General features: G+C 35.8%; 2 protein-coding genes and 1 long non-coding RNA gene across 5 annotated transcripts in view; 1 reads left to right on the top strand and 2 right to left on the bottom strand.

Moving 5' to 3' along the window:
• Positions 1-22,124, top strand: part of LOC149794020 (uncharacterized) — a 129,272-nt gene that overhangs the window by 72,393 nt on the left and 34,755 nt on the right. The gene's annotated exons all lie outside the window — the stretch shown is intronic.
• LOC149794022 (uncharacterized) lies at positions 1,679-12,583 on the bottom strand. Its single transcript, XR_016422931.1, has 3 exons — positions 11,751-12,583; positions 7,255-7,338; positions 1,679-5,178 (listed from the first exon to the last, which is right to left on the bottom strand). It is a non-coding gene; the product is annotated as an uncharacterized LOC149794022 (long non-coding RNA).
• On the bottom strand, positions 12,739-20,900 carry LOC149794021 (uncharacterized). 2 transcript variants are annotated; one of them, XM_089967962.1, is made up of 3 exons: positions 20,775-20,871; positions 19,485-19,656; positions 12,739-18,900 (listed from the first exon to the last, which is right to left on the bottom strand). In XM_089967962.1, exon 3 carries the CDS (start codon positions 18,872-18,874, stop codon positions 15,098-15,100), a length of 3,777 nt encoding a protein of 1,258 aa, XP_089824088.1. In that variant the 5' UTR covers positions 18,875-18,900; positions 19,485-19,656; positions 20,775-20,871; the 3' UTR covers positions 12,739-15,097. The 2 variants fall into 2 exon arrangements, with proteins under 2 accessions (XP_089824088.1, XP_089824087.1); XM_089967961.1 differs by lacking the exon at positions 19,485-19,656 and having other exon boundaries at positions 20,775-20,900.

The raw sequence follows: 22,124 nt of genomic DNA, 5'->3' as shown, positions 1-22,124 counted from the left end.
TTCCCATTTGCATTGTTTCCACGTCCACACTCGAACCGGTATAAAATCATCACGCCGACTCATTTATCTGAAGGAAACAATAGAATGGACGAGCAATTACATATATCATTTTAGTGAAAGAAAGTTCCTGGATATTCAATAAAGACAACATCATTAGATTTGTTAAAGGACAGAAAATACGGAAGGTGACAGACTGTCATAATTGGGAGAAAAACGTGCACAAGAAGAGAAAGAAGCAATTATTATCGAACACTGGACAGTTTTATGCTTAGTTAAATTAAATCGACATGGTGAAATAATATTCACAGAAAGGGTGAGTATACTTATGTGTTGCAGTTGAATGAAGGAAAACAACTAGCATAATCCAGGGAACGCAATACTGAGATTAATGAACATAGCGATGAATGAGTAACAAAGACTGCAACAATGATACTAAATGATTAATGCAAAGACAACAACAAATTAATGAATAGGTGACAGCGGATTTCCGAGGAAAAGAAATAAATGATGAAAAAGTGAACGAAATTACGGAATGGATGAAAGAATGAATTATGGATCAAGAGGAAACTGATAAAGCAAGGATTGAAAAGACAAAATTAATGAATCAGTGAACGAACTGGCGATTGACGAAACGAGAATTCTAATATAATAGTAGCACGGATGAACGGTAGCTGGATAGTAATGTTTTTGAATTTCATATAGGGATACCTGAACGCAAGAAGAACATTTTAAGAAATATAGCAACTGTATGCGGATGCTAGTAAGGCGTTGTGCTTTTACCTCTCTAGGGATGCGACTATAATAAATAACAAAATACAAATTTCCAGATTATTCTGAATTAGGAAGGGATCGTCTGCTACGACATAACAGGTAAATAACATTGCAGAGCAAGCAGGGCAGACAGCTGACCAGTACTATTTATAGCAGACCATTTTGTTTGGTTGGGGCCCTCTCGGTTGTGTTGAAATAACAGTTACTGTTTTAGCAGAAATTCTTCGAGTCTTGAATTTCTGAGCTCCAGTGGGAGAGGTGTTTGCTTTAGATTTTTGTTGTTGTTGTTGTGGGCTTTAACGCCATTTTTCATCACATGATAGGCTATGTTTGGCGGCCAGTATTAATGGTGGAGGAAGAACCCGGGAAAACCCCCGGAAAGAACCACCGACCCACGAGAAGCTACTGGCAAGCTTTCTTGCATACCCACATTGGCAGAATCCGTGACTCGAACCCACGCAGACAGAGGTGAGATGGCAGTGATCCGTAACGGAGAGCGCTTTAGAAAGAATTCAGAAATTGTAATTCACATTAGTCACTACTTTGCAAACACGACTTGAACTTTGTTGCTAATGAAATAAAAAATTTGACAGTGTGTTCGAAACGCAGCTTGTAGGACAGGGCGTCAAGGTTTAGCTTGCAGAACAAAAACTGTAGTGCTCCTTAATTCTCTCAAGAAACTGTTCCCTATGCCTCCAATTTGAATTACTTAAAACCTCGTATATTCTTGTTTCAACCTAGAGGCTCCACTGGGGTCCGTGCAATTTAATTTATTTATCAATCTCATCGCAGTTTGGATGTAAGAACAAAATGCGACAGTCTGTCACTATGATTGAACGAGTGGTTTGGATGAGTCAAGAAATGAAGGTCTGTTATGAAAATCACAGATTTATTTGCAGTGCTAATATATACCGTAAAATGAATACAGACCTACACTAACATAAGCAATTTCTTACACCTGCGAGCACAATACAAATTTGATCTAAAACAAAATCTAAATTACATAAATACTTTCTGCAAATGTCATACACATGCACTACTTACTTTTACTCGAATGATATGCAAGAATTCCAAATGAAGTGTCGAGAACGTTCCTACGATTGCAGAAAATATTCGTTTTTGTAACAGAATCGCTAAACATAACCTGTTTAAAGATACAAACTATTTTGTGCGCATAACAAACTTATTTATAATACAGTTATGCTAACATAAAATATATGGAACTGTTATTCACTTAACAGATATGAAATTGTATGTTCACTTAACAGATACAAAATAATTTTTGTTCAGAAATTTCATTACCCATGACTCCAATTGCCGTGGCACTAATTAACCCACTTGTTTGGCTCCCCCAAACACCAAACCAAAACAAAACCAAAATCATTAGCAATGAACTAAAAGGCAACACAGTTTTCCATGAATACGATTTAGCGCAGTAGTTTGTTATTTGTGCTTTTAATTACGAATAGATCAAAACATAGAAGATACAATGTATAAAACATGGAGTGTATTAATCCTTTTATGTTCATGTACAAACACTGTACTTTTAGTTTGTGGTTACCATGATGGTCCGACAAGAAAAAGGTGAAATAGGACATAGCAAGGCAACAGTTACATAACGACGGGGTTCTAGTATGTTTAACATGTGGACTTGACCTATTTAATCGGCCGTTTCCACCAGGTCACCTTTCAGGCAACGAAGGTAGAACTCTTCCGACCCCAGTGTATCTACCCCATACCAGAATTCAAGCCGTTGCAGATTTCGCACATCAAAGCAAAGACTACTTTATCACTACATCACCTCTAATTATACATTCCGCTCAGAAATTTTCTGTCAGCTCAAAAAATTTGGTTGGCTGTCAGGTCAACAAATAATCATCAGATTCTTCTACACTGACAGTTTCGCTATCTATTAATGCCATGAGGGTGATGATTCAGTACCTAATATCAAGAAGACGAACACAATTGGCACTGGGCTACGATACACAAATAGTAGTATAGAAACTGTGAGGTCAAGGTCAAAGCATACTCAGTAAAGGCTGGCTTTTGCAACAAAACATACAGGACGACATTTTTACTTGGTTGTGACCCATGAGGTTTTAGTTAGTTAAAATGGTTGTTAGGTGTCTTGCAGAAACTTGACTAATTAGCTTTTTTGAAATGATTAATAACCATGCTTGTAAGTGGATCAGATATAAACCTAAATTATTTTTTATTTGCAAAGTTATTTTTTTTCATTGTATGGTGTTCAAAATCTTAAATAATGAACGTTCATTTAGTTTTAACGATGGCAACTGTGAATTAAGTTAAATAAATAATAATTACTTTTGCAATTTCGGAAGGATTTATTTTAGATGGTTGGCATAGTGAGAGCTTATTCAACGTAAGTAAATTCCATTGTCTCAAAAGATCGATTTTTTTTCCTTTTTCTTCTTGCCTTTCTCCACGTAGTAAAAAATCCAAAGATGATAAGTTACCACAAAAATGGGATATTAAACGATAATCTTTAATGAAAACTATTTTATGAAGACAAGTTAATATTTTACAAGTTAGGTGTGATTATTTTGGTACAGGTGCGACTAAAAAAAGACATCAGATTAGGCAGGGTGCATGCAGATACGAATTCAGGTCAACCACATAGTTTCGAATACCTTACTTCGAACTTGAATTCATTGATACCTGGCCATATTTTTGGCAAACCAATTACATGTGCTTGTAACTCGCAAAATATGAGCCAGTCGATTAGTCAGTCAGTGACGTACAGCAACATGGAGAATAATGAAAAAAGGATAGATCTCCGTACTTTTACTAAGGTGGAGGATGATAGTTACCTGTACTCTCAAGAACAGTAAGACTGTGACGGAATTGTCAGAGAAAATTGAATGAAAACAATGATGTATGTTTTAATAAATATATTTTCGACGAAGTCGTATAGTTTGTTGGTTTTACTTACTTTAAGTCGATGCTTTACTTTGGAGAATTATTTAATAAATTCTTGTTTAGTTGTTTTTTTATCACATACTGGCGATGTTTATTAGTATTTAAAGAAATTATGGATGGTGGATTAGGGTTTGGCCTAACATTAGATCATCTATATTACAGTTCTGTCCACTAAAGAACTAAATTGCAGATCATACGTTTAAAATGATTCTTTTTTTTAAAACAATTTAATTAACGTTTGCTTTTAGTTTTGATTCGTATTCAAAAGATTTTTGTAATTAGTAGCTATTGTAATGTACGGAAAACTTAAGTGATTATTTTATATTGCCCTTTCAAATTAAGTGACTTGTTTATATTGCTCCTTAAACTTAAGTGATTATTTTATATTCTTCTTTATGCAATATTATTTTATATTACCCTTTTAACTTAAGTGATTATTTTATATTGCCCTTTAAACGTAAGTGATTATTTTATATTGCCTTTTATGCACATCCTATTCATAATAGAAACAGAAAGCTTCCTCTTGTGACCAAAAACTTTCCCCTAATTTCGACATTTGAGGGATATGCTTGACTTCATATACTGACTTGAAATGATTTTCTTAAAATTGTACCTCTTATCAGCTTATGAGATAACAAAGACTTGATAAAAAAAAAAAATCCCGGCCATATATGAGATGTCGCGTGTGCGTACAGACTATTATCACTGAATTTTATAATTGATTCAAATGTTCTTAATTTTTGTTTTACAAATAATACCAATAGTCGATAGCAGATGGTGTACACGATGTGTTTTAAATATATGCAGACAATAATATTACTTAAAGACAAATATCGAATTAAACGCATCCCGTAAGATTTTCTAACCGAAAAGGTTTCATCTGTTTATACTCAGACGATGGCCAGACTATCCATTCCTCATTTATAAAAACAGAACCGTATTTCCTTCCCCTGTACTCAACTGCAGAAAGATATGTAACGAGGATTGACATTGTATAGTTATGAAAAGAGTCGCATTATTTATCTTCTGCGATGAATTAAAGTATCTGAGGAGCTTAATAAACGTGAACAATGACAAGGTCTGTATCTCGTTTTCAATAGCAACTTTGCACTCTAAAGGTTTGCCATGCATATCTACGATGATAATTAAACAAACAGTTTTCTTTTTCAAGGCATGAGCACAGCTACAGAATATACATAGTATAAGGAACAATGGCTTCTTCTGGATCGTTGTAGCTATCAGTTTTTAACACCTTCTCACGCAATTCGCAGAGTTGCTGTAACAGTCACTGTAACATCGCTTCAGATCAGAAAAATTCGTAATTATATTACATCCAGCTGTGCAAGAAATAGTTGCGTTCTCACATGCGCACTGGCAAGGTTTATCTCGGTTCCAAAAGCTGCAGGAGTAAGATTCTTGGAACAGAATACATAACAAAAGGATGATTCGAATGGCGCTCTTCATTTTCTGGTGTATAAAAATAAAAGATGAATATATCCCTGAGATTAAAATTTCAAATTAACATACGCATTCAAAATCGGCATGTAAAGGGTCAATTTAGCAATATTATAAATGTCGCTCCCTATATTACCTAGGTCTTCTTGTAAACTAATCGCGATTGTAATATATTTTTTCCATATTTGCACTGAATGTTCCGCATTTTATGTCTGTCTGTTTGTATGTATGTATGTATGTGTGTATGCATGTATGTATGTGTGCATGCATGTGTGTGTGTGTGTGTGTGTGTTGTACGCTGTACCTTTAACATACTACGAGACATACATTTTTGATTAAATAGAAACGAGGCCTGCCGAATTTTCATTTGATGAAGTTAAACAGCGAGTGGCATGCCCTAGATACAGCTTACATCCTCTACATATATTTTATTTATGTCACATATAAATACACATACTTGCATTTCAAAATGCGTAATGATTAATGACAGGAAATTGTGTATTGACGGAGTGAGTAATCTATTTGCATCGCTGTCCCCGTATGTCCGCTACTAAATGTAGTTATACACCTTTCAAGTGTATTCACAATCCTCTCTGTAAATCGATATGTTCCTTCTATTCGTGTTTAGCTTCTGTTTTCATTCATATTGATCAAATACATTAAGATAAAGTTATGATTTAAACATAAAAGATGGATTACGCTTATAAAGTAGGGGACTACCAACGCAGCATGGTTAGAATATTAAACACTGAACGCGCAGGTTTTCGTTATCCGTTCAGTATATTCAACACACGTTTTTGGAATATGAACTAAGCTATATGACGAACCAACAAGAGGTATTGCAAAGATTTAATTTTTTTTACAGCTGATCTAAGTCATTATTATGCATTCATTAACACTGCTACCGACCATAAGATTGCTTTTATTCTCTCTCTCTCTCTCTCTCTCTCTCTCTCTCTCTCTCTCTCTCTCGTATGGCACCATTACAGTTTTACCACAGGGTATGTCTCTTTCTACGGGCGACATGCGTGAAAAAGCAAGTCTAGCCTAGCCTATGATCGTCTGAGAGAGATTTGGGACTTACCACAATAAGATCATTATTTTTATTGTCCATCATTATGTCTCCGTTGGTTGATTATTTGCTACCAGACTAATCAGCACAATCAGAGAGAAAAGGAAGAGCTATGGGCATTATATTCTCTTTTAGATCCTAATATATGTTTACAAAAAATATATCAAAATAAAGCATTAAATCCATTACAGTAAACATGTGTCACCTAACCGAAAAATGTAGGCTATTGGAATTTTGTATCATTTATATTGTGAACACTGTAAATAAATCCTACGGAAAGAGTGCACATACCATTAAAACAGTTTGTAGATTACTTGGTGAAAGTTCAAGTTTAAGAGTTTCATCATACTCAAATTCTCTTTTCTCTCAAACTCCACATATTTCCGCGGTTTTTCTTTTCCTTTTTTATTGGTCCGTTATGCATGACAGGGAGACCGATAAAAGAGAAAGAACAAATTTTGATAAAATTCTGTACCGTGTTTAAATCATTTTCTCTCGTCATTTTCGGATGTCGAATTGTCAGATATGATCAATAACTAATTTACATAGTATTGAAACAAAGAGAGACAAACAGACAGACAGAGGAAGAGAAAGAGACAGACAGACAGAGCGATCATTACATTTCTGAAAGAAATCACTAGTTAATCAAATCATTAATGGTATATAATAGTAACTTGACTTGATATTGAGAATACGTTTATAATCCATTATTTGTAAAGTTAACTGTGAAGACCATGATATCTTCTTATGGGGAAAGACTTGTGGTATAAGGCCTCGCCTTTGCAGATAAAAAGCACACACCTCACCCTTGTTTGAGTTCGAATCTCGACTAGGTCAAAGCGGGCATTTGAAGACGCTTGCCATTAGCTTCCCGTGGGTCGGTGGTTCTTCTCTAGATCTTTCTTGGTTTTTCCTAACCAAGTATACTGGCCACCACATGTATAGCTCATCATTGGCTCAAAAATGAATTAAAACCCCACGAAATCAAAGCAATACAACCGCTTATATATACTTACTGTTATTTTCTTCAGACCTCGTAAACTTCACAGTGTGATAAAAGATCTCTCTCTGAGCTTTAGTTGTGGATCAACAGACGAACCCTACGATAAACATTATATATATATATATATATATATATATATATATATATATATATATATATATATATATATATATATATATATATTGGGATTGGCGAAAACCACTAGTTATGTCACTTTAACGAAGACGCGGTTTATTGGCAACATTGCCGTAGATGAAGCAATTCTAGGTTATGCTGTGTAACAAACATCATGGATGACAAGTTTACTGGGAAATAAAAATTCTGACTGAAACGAAAACATTAGATTTTTCGGCATGATATTTGACATGTATTCGGTTCATATCTACCATATATATGTGCCTTCGATAGCGTACTCCTTAGCTTCAACCAGGGTCCCCGAATGGCCGAGTGGTCTAAAGCGCTCTTCGTTACGGATCACTGCCATCTCACCTCTGTCTGCGGCGGTTCGAGTCTAAGATTCAGCCAATGTGGGTATGTGAGAAAGCTTGCCAGTAGCTTCTCGAGGATCGGTGGTTCTTTCCGGGGTTTTCCCGGGTTCTTCCTCCACCATTAATACTGGCCGCCATGTATAGCCTATCGTGTGCTGAAAAATGGCGTTAAACCCCACAACAACAACAACAAAGCTTCAACCAACCGAATAATGTTTTTGTGTGAGCGAAAGCACGTACCTTTGAATCCACGTACAAGTAACTGTCTATAATATATACATTACCTCGCATGTAAACTGTGTACATATACTGACCCAAGAGAAGTGAAGCTAATTTATTGTTAAGTATAGTTAGTTGTACAGAAGATCCATCCCTTTTCATGAATGTTAAATTTCATAATTGAGTTTTGTTTTGTTTTTTTGCTCTAATTTTGAACGTTTCTCTTTTCGAAAGTAAGAATTGATGGCGTATTGCATTTGCCAGCGAAATGTTGGAAGAAAACAAAACAATACATTTATCTTAAATAAATAAGGGCACCGTATCTAACATAATAAAATAAGACTGATACATTGACGTATATGCATTTATAATGGATGTCATTATATAAAATATTCATGGCTCTGAGTCCCAATTAAAGTTGCGTCATATTTGTAATTTTAGTTGGACTTTTAGCCTAGACAAAATTTGTTGCTGCAAATATTCCAGAATTTTAATCTCAGCTTAATTACATTTCAGTTTCGGGACGTATGTACTATAATGAGTTGGGTCATTGATTGCAACTATTTACAACATTTGGTGCAATTTGTACAAATTTACCCACACCGCCAGCATAATAGGACGTGAGGAAATGGTTTATATACAAATCCAGCACATATGTATATAGCCACTAGACGTCACTGAATGCATTAACTGGAACCGCCATTTTCTAATACAGTTGATGCAAAGTCTGGTTTTACAAATGGTTAAATGTGAAAGCCGTCATGGTCTTAATTATCACTGGTCTGCAATAACTTCAGATGGGTTGATATGTAACTGTATTAGATTTGCACAGTAACCCACAAACGTAAATTCGCCTTGCACCTTAACTGACCCTCATATTAAATTCTTAAAGATTCGCTTTGCGACCCACAATGTTAAGTTGCTACAGATACTCACATGTCCATCATCCATATTAAAATTCTCCTCATGGGCGTTGCGACATATTCCATGTTAAAATTCTCCTTATGGGTATTGTAATATATTCCATGTTCAAATTCTCCTTATGGGTATTGTAATATATTCCATGTTAAAATTCTCCTTATGGGTATTGTAATATATTCCATGTTCAAATTCTCCTTATGGGTATTGTAATATATTCCATGTTCAAATTCTCCTTATGGGTATTGTAATATATTCCATGTTCAAATTCTCCTTATGGGTATTGTAATATATTCCATGTTCAAATTCTCCTTATGGGTATTGTAATATATTCCATGTTCAAATTACCGTCGTGGCCATATTAACCACAAATGTTAAATTCCCCTTCTGACACCACTGACACCAGTTTGGTAAACGTGTGGATGTTTCCGACATTAAATTCCACTTTTGACCATATGAATCCAAATCAATATGGCATCATAATATTAAATTCCCATTGTAGCTGTGGTAACATAACGTTGAGTCAATTCTGACCACTTACACTACTTTTATAACCATACGGTTCTTGAAAATATTTAAATTTGAAACTCACAACGGGTATCAAAGGATTTTGCTTGCAATTTCATATAATAATAATAATAATAATAATAATATTCAAAGGATTATGCAACAAGTAAAGCAAAGGTATATGCCTTGTTGAAGCAAATATGTCATTTTGTCACACAAACTAAAAAGTGCACGCATTGTTTACTCCTCAACGAACCTATGTAAGAACCATTTGAATGCAGAAAAAAGGTTATCATAACAGTGGCGATCATGCAATCAGACCTTCTACTTGATGCGTGTTTATGTTGCTACAGGTTGGTCGTATGAAGTCGCAGTGTCCTCGCATGTGCACTTGCACGGCTTTTCGTAGTTCCTAACACTACAGGTGAATGATGTTTGTAGCATCACGCAGGCTAGAAAGGTAACTCGCATGGTATGCTTCATTTCCTGTTATTTTCAAAATAAAACTATTAATTTTAAAATGGGTAGTAAAAAGTAATTAAGCATTGACTGTTAAACGAGGTGCGACCCAAAATACAGTTCTTATCTTATTTTCGTTGAAACCAAACAACTCAGGTCAGCCTAACTTAACCCAAAATTTAATCTTCACCAACATTTCGTTTAATCAGAAAGAGGTGAACGTGTCATTCGGATACAAAACTTGTATTTAAATCCTTTAAGAGCTCCTGTAATTTCACTTACATTCATTCACCAGTCGCGTGTCTGGCTATTGTCCTCAGACCTCGACACTTACGTTCCTTATTAAATTATCATCATATTTAATGCGTAAGTTTTTCTCTACTGCTTGAACCTCGAAAACATAGTCATGCATGGGAAAGCAGATTGCAAGGCAGATTCCTATATACAGAGTTCATAAAACTTTACTCCAGTAATTTGACTCAGATTGTACACAAACACTGATTGGTTCGAATTTTTACACTAGATTTTCAAGTTCAATACAGTTGTATGACGGAGAAGACTTATGGCACACTGTTTAATATCACGGAGGAGTCCTAATATTTATCAACAAACAACTCGGAATTGCAAACAATAACTAGAATATGTAGTAGTCACTATGCCATGTGATCAAAATGCGTAAATATTTATTATTGACGGACGACATGCTTAGCGAATTCACGTGAATGTTAGAATAGGTGAATACATTTTTCCTCTGCTCAGTATTTACAGTGTGACACCATATAATGTTTTTAATGAATTATAGTGTAACTCTGCTCATAACTGGTAAATATCATTGCTATATTGCCTTCCTTTCTCTCCAAATTAGTTGTAAAAAAAATTAGGATATTTTTCAGACAATCAATATATTAGATGGAAATGAATTCGCTACCAATTACTACGCAAATAAAATTCAGAAACGGAGGAATTTAACAATGACTGTACACTAAGCACGACATAAATTAATTATAAATAATATCCCGATCTATTTGTTTTACGTGTTTAGAAACAGTTTATGTTTATCGTTTTCATAAACATGTGGAAGTTAAACTGTTTCTGATACACGTAAAATATATTGACCATGGCATTGATTTGTGTTTGTTTGCATATGTGTGGAGGAATGGGTCTGAGACAGACAGACCGACAGGCATGGAGCGACTCTAGGACAAAGAAATCATTACGAAAGAAATAACTGAATTATTGTTTGTCATCGCGATAGATGTCATTCCATACATTGTCAACAGGTGATTTCCACGTCATTGCATGACTACGTGTTTGCATGCATGAATAAATTGCACACTTCTTTACTCCGTTATGTTGCTTTTAATAAGATTACTTGTTTAGATGCATGTATTACCACTATCGTACATGTTTACTCTGCTCGACATATTATCAGTAGTTTCCAAAGTTCAATCCGTACTTTAAACACTAACCCATAGTTTACCACATCGAACGAACTGCTTAATCTAACGTCGACACTTTTATCGCATTTCTCAAGTACATATATTGCTGTTTATCGCGTTACCCGTTCCTCACATTAACTGATATACGTCCCCACATTTTATATATAGACTATAGTTTGTATGAATCGACTGATAAAAGATCATAATTCCTTGTGCATATATCGTCACAACATCTTGTATATTATTTAGTCATCGTTAACCCCATGTTTTGTTTTATTGGTCAACAGTTCATCACACGAATATAAGGCAGCTTACGTCAGATTCGTAGATCACCTGCGGTCAAATTTTAAACTTCAAAGCTACCTGTAGATAGGATGCAAATAAATGTGTAGAAAAAAATCAAAATAAAGATATATCTATATAAACCATGGTTGATCATTGTGTTGCTGTGTAAATGTATATGAGTCATTCAAGGTTACCTGCACAACATGGTGATGCAATCTGGGATAGGTAACAAGATGCATCTGAAATTCAAAATTTCAAGTTTCGAGCCTATACGGTTAAGCAACATAACACTTAAACAGTTCACACTCAGAAACATCTGTCAGCAGAGTAGCTAATATTTCCCGTTGATTCAGAGCACGAGTCCCTGCTGTAAAAAATCCCGCCAAGTCTCGCCTTTAGGCGTCACCCATCTGAATCGTGTATTTGAAATCAGATTTTGCGTTAGGATATTTGCGCAATACTACAGAAACGTTTGACTGAACATCCATGATAAAGTAATCGGAATGAAGGGAGTGGTGCGATTTTGTGTCCGGGTGGGGTGGGGGGATCATGGTGCACTTGTGCTTTCATGATTGTTATTTTAAGATTTGTTATCAGCACCAAGAAATAGCTATCATATATCGCAATATTTTATTTTGCTGATCAAAATTCATTAAAATAATATAAGCTAGCACAAGGAAAATTCTTAAATTGTCAAGGCTCCATCATATTAGGATGCAAAGCAATGCTCAGAAAATCACGTCAGAGATTTAATTGTATGATCATTGTTGGTCTTTACGTTGTTGCGGAAGTTTGCATGAACCATACAGTTTCCTACGCATTATGGTGATGCAATTCAAAGATATTTGTGAGCGTTGTTGCTTACATTTGCTGTTGATTCAGACGACGAGTCGCTGTGGTAAACTGCCCATTACACGTTAATCATTTTTGTCACCCATCTAAATTGTGCACTTGAAATCAGGGTTTGAGTTAGAAAATAAATACGATATGACAGAAACTGTGTTTGTATGTGCACATACATACATTCACACATTATGTGTGTATATATATATATATATATATATATATATATATATATATATATATATATATATATATATATATATATATATATATATAATGGTACGTGTTTAGGCTCGATTAACAGCACCACAGGAAAGAGTGAAAACATCAAGCTTTGAAAAATGTTACAATTAATTTATTTCCCTGGAAAAACAACGCTATAAGAATGAAAAAATAAGAACTTACGGTTCAAAGATTCAAATCCAAAATAATCCAAGAGTAATCCACGAATAAAATTAGAAGTCCTAATAATAAAATGTTCTGATGAATTCAAGTTCGACTCCCGACGAAGAATCCAAGATGGAAGGCTATGCCGTATGCTGTATCCTATACAGTGCTGTTGTCTACAGTTCCTTGTAGATAAAACAAGAAATAACACCCCGGTGTTGGACATCCGAATAAAATTTTCAAGAAATGTCTTTGTTCAAGAATTCTGTATGAGCACACAACTATTTCCAGAGAAATGAATTAATCTTTTAGAATCCAAATAATCTGAAGAAAAATTAATATATAACTCGAAAACTGTACACAACAAATCAAAACAACTTGACAACAAGTATTTAAAGCCCGGGCTGAGGTTATTTCTCTAAAACAATGGTTATACAGTGCTTTCTGGACGCAGAATGGGTAACCGTATGAGGGTCATGTGATCATGTTTACATCACGTACTCTCGGCATGCCCCTGACAAAACCAATCGTTTTACTATAAGAATAAAATTTTAGAAACGTTGTTTACTTCACTAACACTATTTATAAGTGTAGGGTCTCGTATTCAATACAGCCTCGATCATACCCTTCGCACAATAAAAATAAAATAAAAAGGCACGTGTTCACGTGGCTGTTACTAATTTTGAATTAAGGTCGGGAACTAGGTCAGCTTTAAGTATTTACAAATGAACATTCAAGATCAAACTATTTTCTGGAAAAGTTTCGAGCTCACAGGAAACAAAGCTACATTATTTTGACATAAAATTAAAATGATCTTAACACTTACAAACAAATAAATCAAATATAAATTAAGTCATATATACATATATATATATATATATATATATATATATATATATATATATATATATATATATATATATATATAAGAGAAAAGGGGCAATGAGAATCTTGGTGCATATTCGTTCATGATTTGTATTTTTAGATTGCTTTTTAATATCAATGAATAGTAATTTCAACTTCTTACCTGTATTAATTAGATTGTCTACAGAGACATTCGCTTTATGCAGAGATTTGTAAATTTTACAAATGATGCAGAAAAAAAGAGACAGAAAAAACTCATAATCCCGTCAATTAGATCTTTGACACTGTTCTTATTGATATTCAGTATAATATCAAACTGATTAAATACTAGCCAATATTCAAACGCTACTGAAATTATCTTTCATCCTAACGACTGTTGATAAAATTTAGGCGAATATCGTATTAGTTTCGTTTATCAGTCCATCCGTCAAACTAACTCCTTATATTGCTCTAGGCCAACGTTCACGATAATAGATGAAATACTTCCTCGTATTATAAACTGGTACTATGTTTCTTTCTCCACGCCCACTTCCATGACTGGGCAATAAACAGTAGTCAAGAGATTAATACCGTCTGTAATCGCTTGTAAGACGAGCCAAATTGCAAAATGCACAGACCCAGATCTGCCGTCGCGTAAAGAAGCGACAGATCTGGGTCTGTGTAGTTGGTTAGAAGTAATTAGAAAAATCATCGTTGACCCTGATATGTAGGCGCACTATGCTATGGAAAGACTGGATCTTTGATGTTTGCAGTTTGACGCGACTTATACGAGAGTAACAACGGTATAGGAATATTGCGATTTCTGTCACAATATTACAGAAGAATAGTTTGTCTTGCAACGTTCATTTTCTGACTTTTCTGATATTAATTACAACTTCAGACAAACAACCAGCTATGGCCGCTAGGTTAATATTTACTTTCAAGGCCCAAGCTTATTGGTTTTAATTGGGAAACTACTGATATACACATCCTATCATCATATATACGCATTCTGCATTTTAGATAAGCATCAACATTGACCACTCGCTCTACCCTTACACGCGGCTGTGACGTAGCTTTTCATGCACGCATTTGGCGCGAGACAAATTAGAGAATCATGGGAACATCTGTTTAACAAACACCGTTTGCTCTTTATTTGGTTCACAGAAACAAGAAAATATTAATCCAATATTGAATGACTTCATAATTAGCGCATCCTCTTCGTACAGAAAGAATACTTAATTCGATTAAGTATCACTCTGTAATAAAAATAAATCTTTTCTTACAATTATATCTTTGCATCCCCTTGTTGCCATAGTAACTTTTAAATTTTGGCCAGTAGTTGGGTTCTCCGTTGAATCTTTTACATCTGCTAGATTAATGCTACTTTCAACACTTTTTGGGACATTAAATCATTACCGAAAATAGTCTCCTTTTTGTATTTCTTAGCACAATAGCTAATTGATTTCTAATCTTCCAAGCCAAATCCAAGCTCTCTCAGGAGGCGAAGAATGCTATTAATGTAAGCAATTCGCAGCTTAAGGCATGCTGTTTGATTACCGTCTTCTTTTGGCTTGCGATACATATTCTGATCAGGGAAGAATAGGGTTGTCAAAAATTGGGCTTCAGCTGCAGTTTTAAGTCTATCGTACACTTTATATGGAATTGTTTGCAAATCACGATCAGAGAAGGTCCCTGATTTCTCCAAGATAGCTTCTGCTTCTTTAAGAAAAAGAGACTTGAGATGGTATGAAGGAATGGACTGTTCAGCTGTTTTCTCGTCCTCTTCATCAACATAGTCTTCATCAGTATAATCATCTTCTATTATAATGTTATTTACATCTCCATAGTTTTCAATGCGAATACTACCATCACATATGGTATTTACACCCCCTTCATGTTCAACACGATCAAGATCTTCTTTTTCTTTACCCTTAGTGGCACCACTACTACCTCTTTCAAAGCCAACTTCAATCCTTGTCTCACTCCTCTCCTCATCTTCGTATGTTGTACCGTCATTACCATCATAATCCTTTTTTCCTTTTTCATCTTTGTCTGCACCCTTATTGGCACCAGTACTATCACTGTCGAATCCAAGTTCATTCTTTGTCTCACTCATCTCTTCAGCTTCTTCTGTTTCATCGTCATTACCATTATAATCATCTTGCCCTTCTTCAGCCTTTACTATATTATTACTATCACTTTCATAATTTCCATTATTCTTCTGTTCCTTTTCTATTTTAAAGTCATCATCATCATAATCATCCTCGTTATAATCACTACTGCAATCGTCATCTCCGTAAGCTTCCGACATCAAGTCCTCGCTTCTATCTATTTGGATGCTGCACGTGAGTGGTTCCATGCGAAATGCTTTGCAAAGCATGTAGGAGTCCCTTGCTTCTTTAGGTAGTCTCTGCATCATGGCTGCTTCAACATGATGTGTCGAATACCTCCATAAGTCTGAATTTATGGTAACAGTCTCCATTGGAAGAGCAAATATAATGTCGCAGAACTTTGGAATCAAGTACATTCCCTCTTCTTGAATATTGGGAAGTAAAATGCAGCTTTGTACGGCTTTTGATGGCCATTCGGTAGTATACAGAACCGGGTTTAAGTCCACGGATATATCAATATGTTTGTAGGTCGGTCCTCGCCAGGAGACAGTAAAGCTTTGCAGTTTCTTAATTGGTATGGGACTATCGCGAAAAAGCAATTCACTTTCATTGAGCAAAAGTAATCCAGTGTAAATATTTTGGTGCGATCTTCTAAGAACATCGTAGGATGCGATTCTAACGAGCCTATAGAAATGGCCAAGAATTGCCCATGCATTAAGGACTTTGTTTGAACGGAGACAAAATCTGAATAGATCAGGAGTAATTGAATCTTTCATTACAATTTTGGAGTATTCGGGAGTGTCGACAGCTTCTACTTTCTCTACGAACTCACTTATCTTTTCAAGATGACAGACAAAATCAAACTCATCAGGGTATCCTACTTTTACTCCTTCAAAGCTGCTGCCTGCATTCATAAGTCTGCACTGAAAAAGAGGATCGATTTCCCCGATACGCTCGACAATATCCAAACACAATTGTTGGATGCTTTCAAATATAAATTTGCCTTCCCCTTCATCCAAGTTAAGTCTACCCAGACCAGGTGAGTCTAAGATAGCTTTTCCGATACCAGCTCCGGGCTCCCCTATAGTTTTCAACGGTTCAATGATTTCTTCCAAGTAGTCGTCTAACTGGTGTATTTTGCGAGAAGGCCGATTGGGGAAAAGACCTGGAGGCAGATTACCAAACTTCACTTCTGATTTTGAATCTGCAAGTAAAGTAGAAGCCATATACTGTCCTCTCAGAAGTGCCAAATCGAGAGGCACCTGTCCCTGAGAATCCTTACATATTTTGTTGACTTTTTGGTTGAGGAGATATTCGAGTGTGTAATGATTTCCATCTGAAGCGGCATAATGAAGTGGTGTTGATCCACTTGCATCTTGAGCAGAAAGGTCACAGCCCATATTTTGCAAAATTGCTATCATTAATGCATCCCCGTTTTCAGCCGCTATATGTATTGGTTGTATTCCCAAATCTCCGCAGGCCCTACAGTCAGCACCATTGTCCACAAGAATCTGAACAGCATTTGAATTCCCATGGAGACAAGCGTGAGTCAAAGGTCTATCACCATGGATATCTTTCGCCTCAATATCAGCACCCAGCTTTATCAGCGTCTCTGTCACCCTAAAATTTGAGTTCCTTACAGCCATATGCAAGGGACTCCGTTGAAGGTAATCTCGAGCCTCTATATCAGCTCCCGATTTTACGAGAAATTCACAAACGATATGGTTCAATTTTGCAGCAGCAAAATGTAAAACCGTTGAATCATCAGATCCTTTCATATTAAGATTAGCTCCCCCGTTCAGCAATATACGAAGTGAGGGGAAAAGAATGTTCTCGATGTCGTCCTCCTCTGACCAATTGCATTGGCAGCATATGAAATATGCCGGAGACATCTTTATGTTTGTCTGATAGTTAACGTTTGCGCCATGTTTGACGAGTGTGTCTACTACATCCACATTCTGATTTGACAGTGCCATATACAAAGATGTCCTTCCGGAGGAATCAGTCACTTCTTGATCCGCCCCTTTGTGCAGTAAATATTCAACTATTTCTTTTTTGCATCGTCGAACATCAGCAATGTTTCTGCTTGTTTTTGAATCATACATTTCACTTTCTTCTAATCCTGTAGGTGGTATGATCGCAATAGCAGCCATAAGCGCGCTTTGTCCATAAAAGTCAACAGCATTGATATCGATTCCCCTTGCAAGCAATATGTCTATGATACTTTTCCAGCCAGCCATTTTTTTTACATCCATTTCCGTCGTAAGAGAACTAATAAATCCATGTAAAGCCGTTCCATGATAACACGATCTTGCCATTACATCGGCACCAGCTTCAATCAATCTTTGCAACAGTCTAACCTTTTCTTTTACGGATATTCTCGCGTTTTTAATGCAAGTGATTAAAGCTGTTTCGCCGTCTTTTGTACCTATATTGACCCCGATGCATTCCAAAAGAACATTTATGATATCATAGTTGAGTTCCGTCTTCGCTACAGAATATCCTAACAAGGTCATGCCATTCAAATCACGAAATTTTTCTAAATCCGTTCCCGTCTTGATACACATATCTAAAATTTCAAAGTTGTTTCTTTCCACAGCTAGGAAAGGTATGTTAAGCCATGGGATATTTTCCGTTAATATCTGTACTGTACAGGCATTATAATCATTTCCTGCTGCTGCATCTTTTTCTATTTCGCTTTTTCCATTTATATTATGCGACTCACTGGGAACTTTTGGTGACTTTCTGGAGTCAGTAATAGACTCTGTCATAATTGCAGCTTCCTTGCTTACGGGATACCCATGAAAGTTTTTATTTTCTGCTGTTTGTAAATTCCCTTCCTCTTCAGTAATAATTTTCCTTTTTGATCTAGCTTTGTCGATTGTATTTACAAATGAAATCAATGTACATAGTTTGGATGCCTTCTTTGCAACATCTATTAGACGATCTCGAAACTCTCTTGTTAAGGTTTCGTATCGTCTGCGAAATTCTCCCTTTGTCAGTGTACCATCACTTGGAATGGCGGTGACAACTGTCGAGCACGTATCTCCATACTCTCGTAAGAAGTCTAGGACGTCTTGTTGTGGTTGTATAAAAACTGGTGTAGTGTTCTGTGTTGTGATGGTTGTCATGATTACAGCAGTGACGTATTATTGACCTAGAAAGAAAACCTTGCCAATGAAAACGTGCAATATTTGATATCAAAACAGGGTCTACTTCAACGCTCATGTCATGTGAAATTTATTAAATGAGTTGAATCAGCTTTGTCTAAACGTTAATTCAGACTATTCAATGAGTTTCATAAATTACATTTTTTTTAAAAAAGATAATGAATACTATTGATCGAAGCTTTCTTTATATTTAAATACATGGATTTCTTAACCAAAATGATATTTTGTATTCATGTAATAAAAGTATAACATTATGAGACTGGTATGAGAATGTTTCATGTATTGCAAATCCTTTGCAGTTTAAAGTTTGCAAACTGAATAGCAATAGTAATTCGTGTTAAGCTTGCCTTATTGTACGTTTCGAATTCAGAAGATTTTTTTATGTGCCTTCGTTCGTGAAAATTGTTTTTGAGTACTTTTGTCTGGTACTCACCAGACAGCACAATATGATACAGGTGGACAGTTCGGAATAGACATTTGCTTATCTTTCAGTTGGTTTTAACGGCACTCTGAACACATTACTGGCTATATCGTGCCTAGGAATAGGGAAATACCGTTCGCATGAACACACCTAGTCAGCCGATTCGGGTTCGCCTGGAGGGGATCCAACAGCTACCCTTGAATTATGAATCGCTCTATCATCTGAGCCAAACGAATCCAAATGGAGTAAATAATATCTGAGTTAGTACATCATATAACGACATAGTCCGTCGTACAACGCAGATGCAAGGCTCTAGTGCCTGCTAAAACATAAAAATACTGGAATCCAGAATAATTTTCATTATCAGGGGAATTGCATGTTATGCTAAACCACCCATGTAGTCAGTCTAGCGTAGCTAAAGAATTAATCATCTGGTGTACCAGCAATATGTACTTTTTACAGTATCGTTTTTTTTTCCTCTTGTTGTATGTCATCCACTTTTATGACGCACCTTACCTCAACGCTGAAATTACATGTTTTGTTTGAATATGATTGTGTGTGTTCAACAACTAATTTGTATGCATTAAATGCATGCTTTATGGGCTGAGTATTGGATTATGGAAGCATATCAATATCAAAGCGGTTCTTTTATTTAAATGTCAACTATACCACTCGGAAAAAGTAATGAACCTTTGGGCGTCGTCTACATAATCAAACTTTTCCCATACGCACTGACAAACTTGTACACACTGCAAACAAATATATTAAAAATTAAACGTGTGTTATATTTCTTTACAAACATTACATGACTTTTATATAATATTTTTAATTATATGTACAACCACCTTGCAAACGGTTTATTGTTGGTATCACAAACCTATTGGACCTCTGACGTCGTTCACATGTAGGTTGCAAGATTTGTGTAGTAATGTGACTAGGAAAGCAAATGGCGAGTTCAGGTCAAATTTTATCAACGCTGTAGTTTCGTCTCGTCTGTCAGCGGATTAAAGATATAATAAAAGCTATGCTCGCAATTCTCAAAAACAAAAATAAAGTATTGTCCTATTGATTTTATGCAGGTATACCTCAATGAAATGTTCTTCAAGTTCGCTAGGCCGTCTAGTAAGCTGCTACCCTATGCCGACGCCAGATAGTGTCAGCAACATCGATCTTTTTGATAGGTTATGGACTGTAACCCTACACCCCAACGTAAATATCCCAATATCATAAATGGGACGGCAAGAGTCAGGGGAAATTCAGATTATCTTGAGCTGCGAAATGGCGTTAAAACCAAAACAGCAACAAGGACAAACTTAATTTGTAGCATGCTGCTTAAAAAAGCCTCATATGCATTTGTGTCACCTAAGTTTTAAATAACTGATTATAGGATATCTGTAGTTTATTGAGATGATATTATGTAGCCTGTTTCCCTGAACTTACCTTGAATACTGTTGTTAGCATGACACGAAGAAAGCTCATGGAATGTCCTGTAGGAAAGACCGACACGCAAACCAGATGATACCATCCACCAATCTAGAATGAGGACAGCCAGGGAGCGGTTAACTTCAGTGACGTAATTGGTTTTTACGCTATTTATAGCTCCATGTAAGATCAACAGCATAAGGTGAATGATAATAGATAGCAAAGTCCGGATTTGTTGTCGAGGCTCAATCAAAGGCATTTTCAAAATCTGCTCTTTAAACAAGCTCGGCACGTGGTAGGTTTCATTTCAATGTGTGTGTGTGTGTGTGTGAGAGAGAGAGAGAGAGAGAGAGAGAGAGAGTATCAGTATTATCTATAAAGGAACTATAGAAAACCGGCCACGTATGAGACCTCGCATTTTGGCCAAATTCACAAGACCACAGTATTTCTGCAAATGAAAAACAAAGATTGTAAAAAAAAAAAAAATTGGGGGGGGGGTCCAGAAACATAGTTTCGAAGGAGAGTAAACAATTATGCGAGATGTCTGTGTGTGGAAGTCATACTGGAGCTCGGGGATCGAAGCCCTCAGAAGCTAATGCATTTTCAGCGTAGACGTTTAATCTTTTAGCTTTCGACCGAATTGATGAAGAAGGTACAGAACCAAACCCTGACAAGGTGCACCACAAATGTTGGTAGCGTCTCAAGTGTACGGCAAGTATTTACTAACACGGTTTTGAGCATTATTTGTTTTTGCAATGTACAAAATAACTCGGTGTAGATAAATGACAGACTAACATATATGACTAAATATAACCATACGTTACGCTTGCTATATAACTTTTCGCTGATGATTCGCACTTAGTTACATTATTAGTGACTCGTTGATGTACAAGAACAATTTTTCAATCAATTTATAAATATAATACTTACCCACTAGTTTGCAAACAGATATTTGTCAATGGCTATTTTATGAGGAATACTGCAATGTTGGACCAAACTGACCGTTAGCGAGTGCCGTACAGTTTCCTGCCACAACTTCCTTCAGGTTTTGTATGGCTATAAGGGTCATTAATGTTTGTAAAATCAAAGGATTAACATAGACAAGAGCTTTTCAAAAGCACTCTAACCATGCAATAAGAGATATAATCATCGTCCACTTGTCCATTCATAAATTTTATTTTCAGCTTACTTATTAATACAAATAAATAATAATTTTAACTTGCTACCTTCCGATTACGTATCAATTAAGATTGTCTCTAAAGAAAACATTTTTCTATTTGAGAATGTTTAAAAAATATTTCTTTACACAATGCTAGTTCATGGCGCAGAGACGATATACACAACGTTGATGTAATGGGAGCCCGCACA

This window comes from Sinohyriopsis cumingii, chromosome 8 (assembly GCF_028554795.1).
Source record: "Sinohyriopsis cumingii isolate HCF-2022 chromosome 8, ASM2855479v2, whole genome shotgun sequence".
Taxonomy (NCBI): Eukaryota; Metazoa; Mollusca; class Bivalvia; order Unionida; family Unionidae; genus Sinohyriopsis; species Sinohyriopsis cumingii.
Note: the sequence above shows the minus strand (reverse complement) of the source record. Positions and strands in the feature narration are given on the sequence as shown.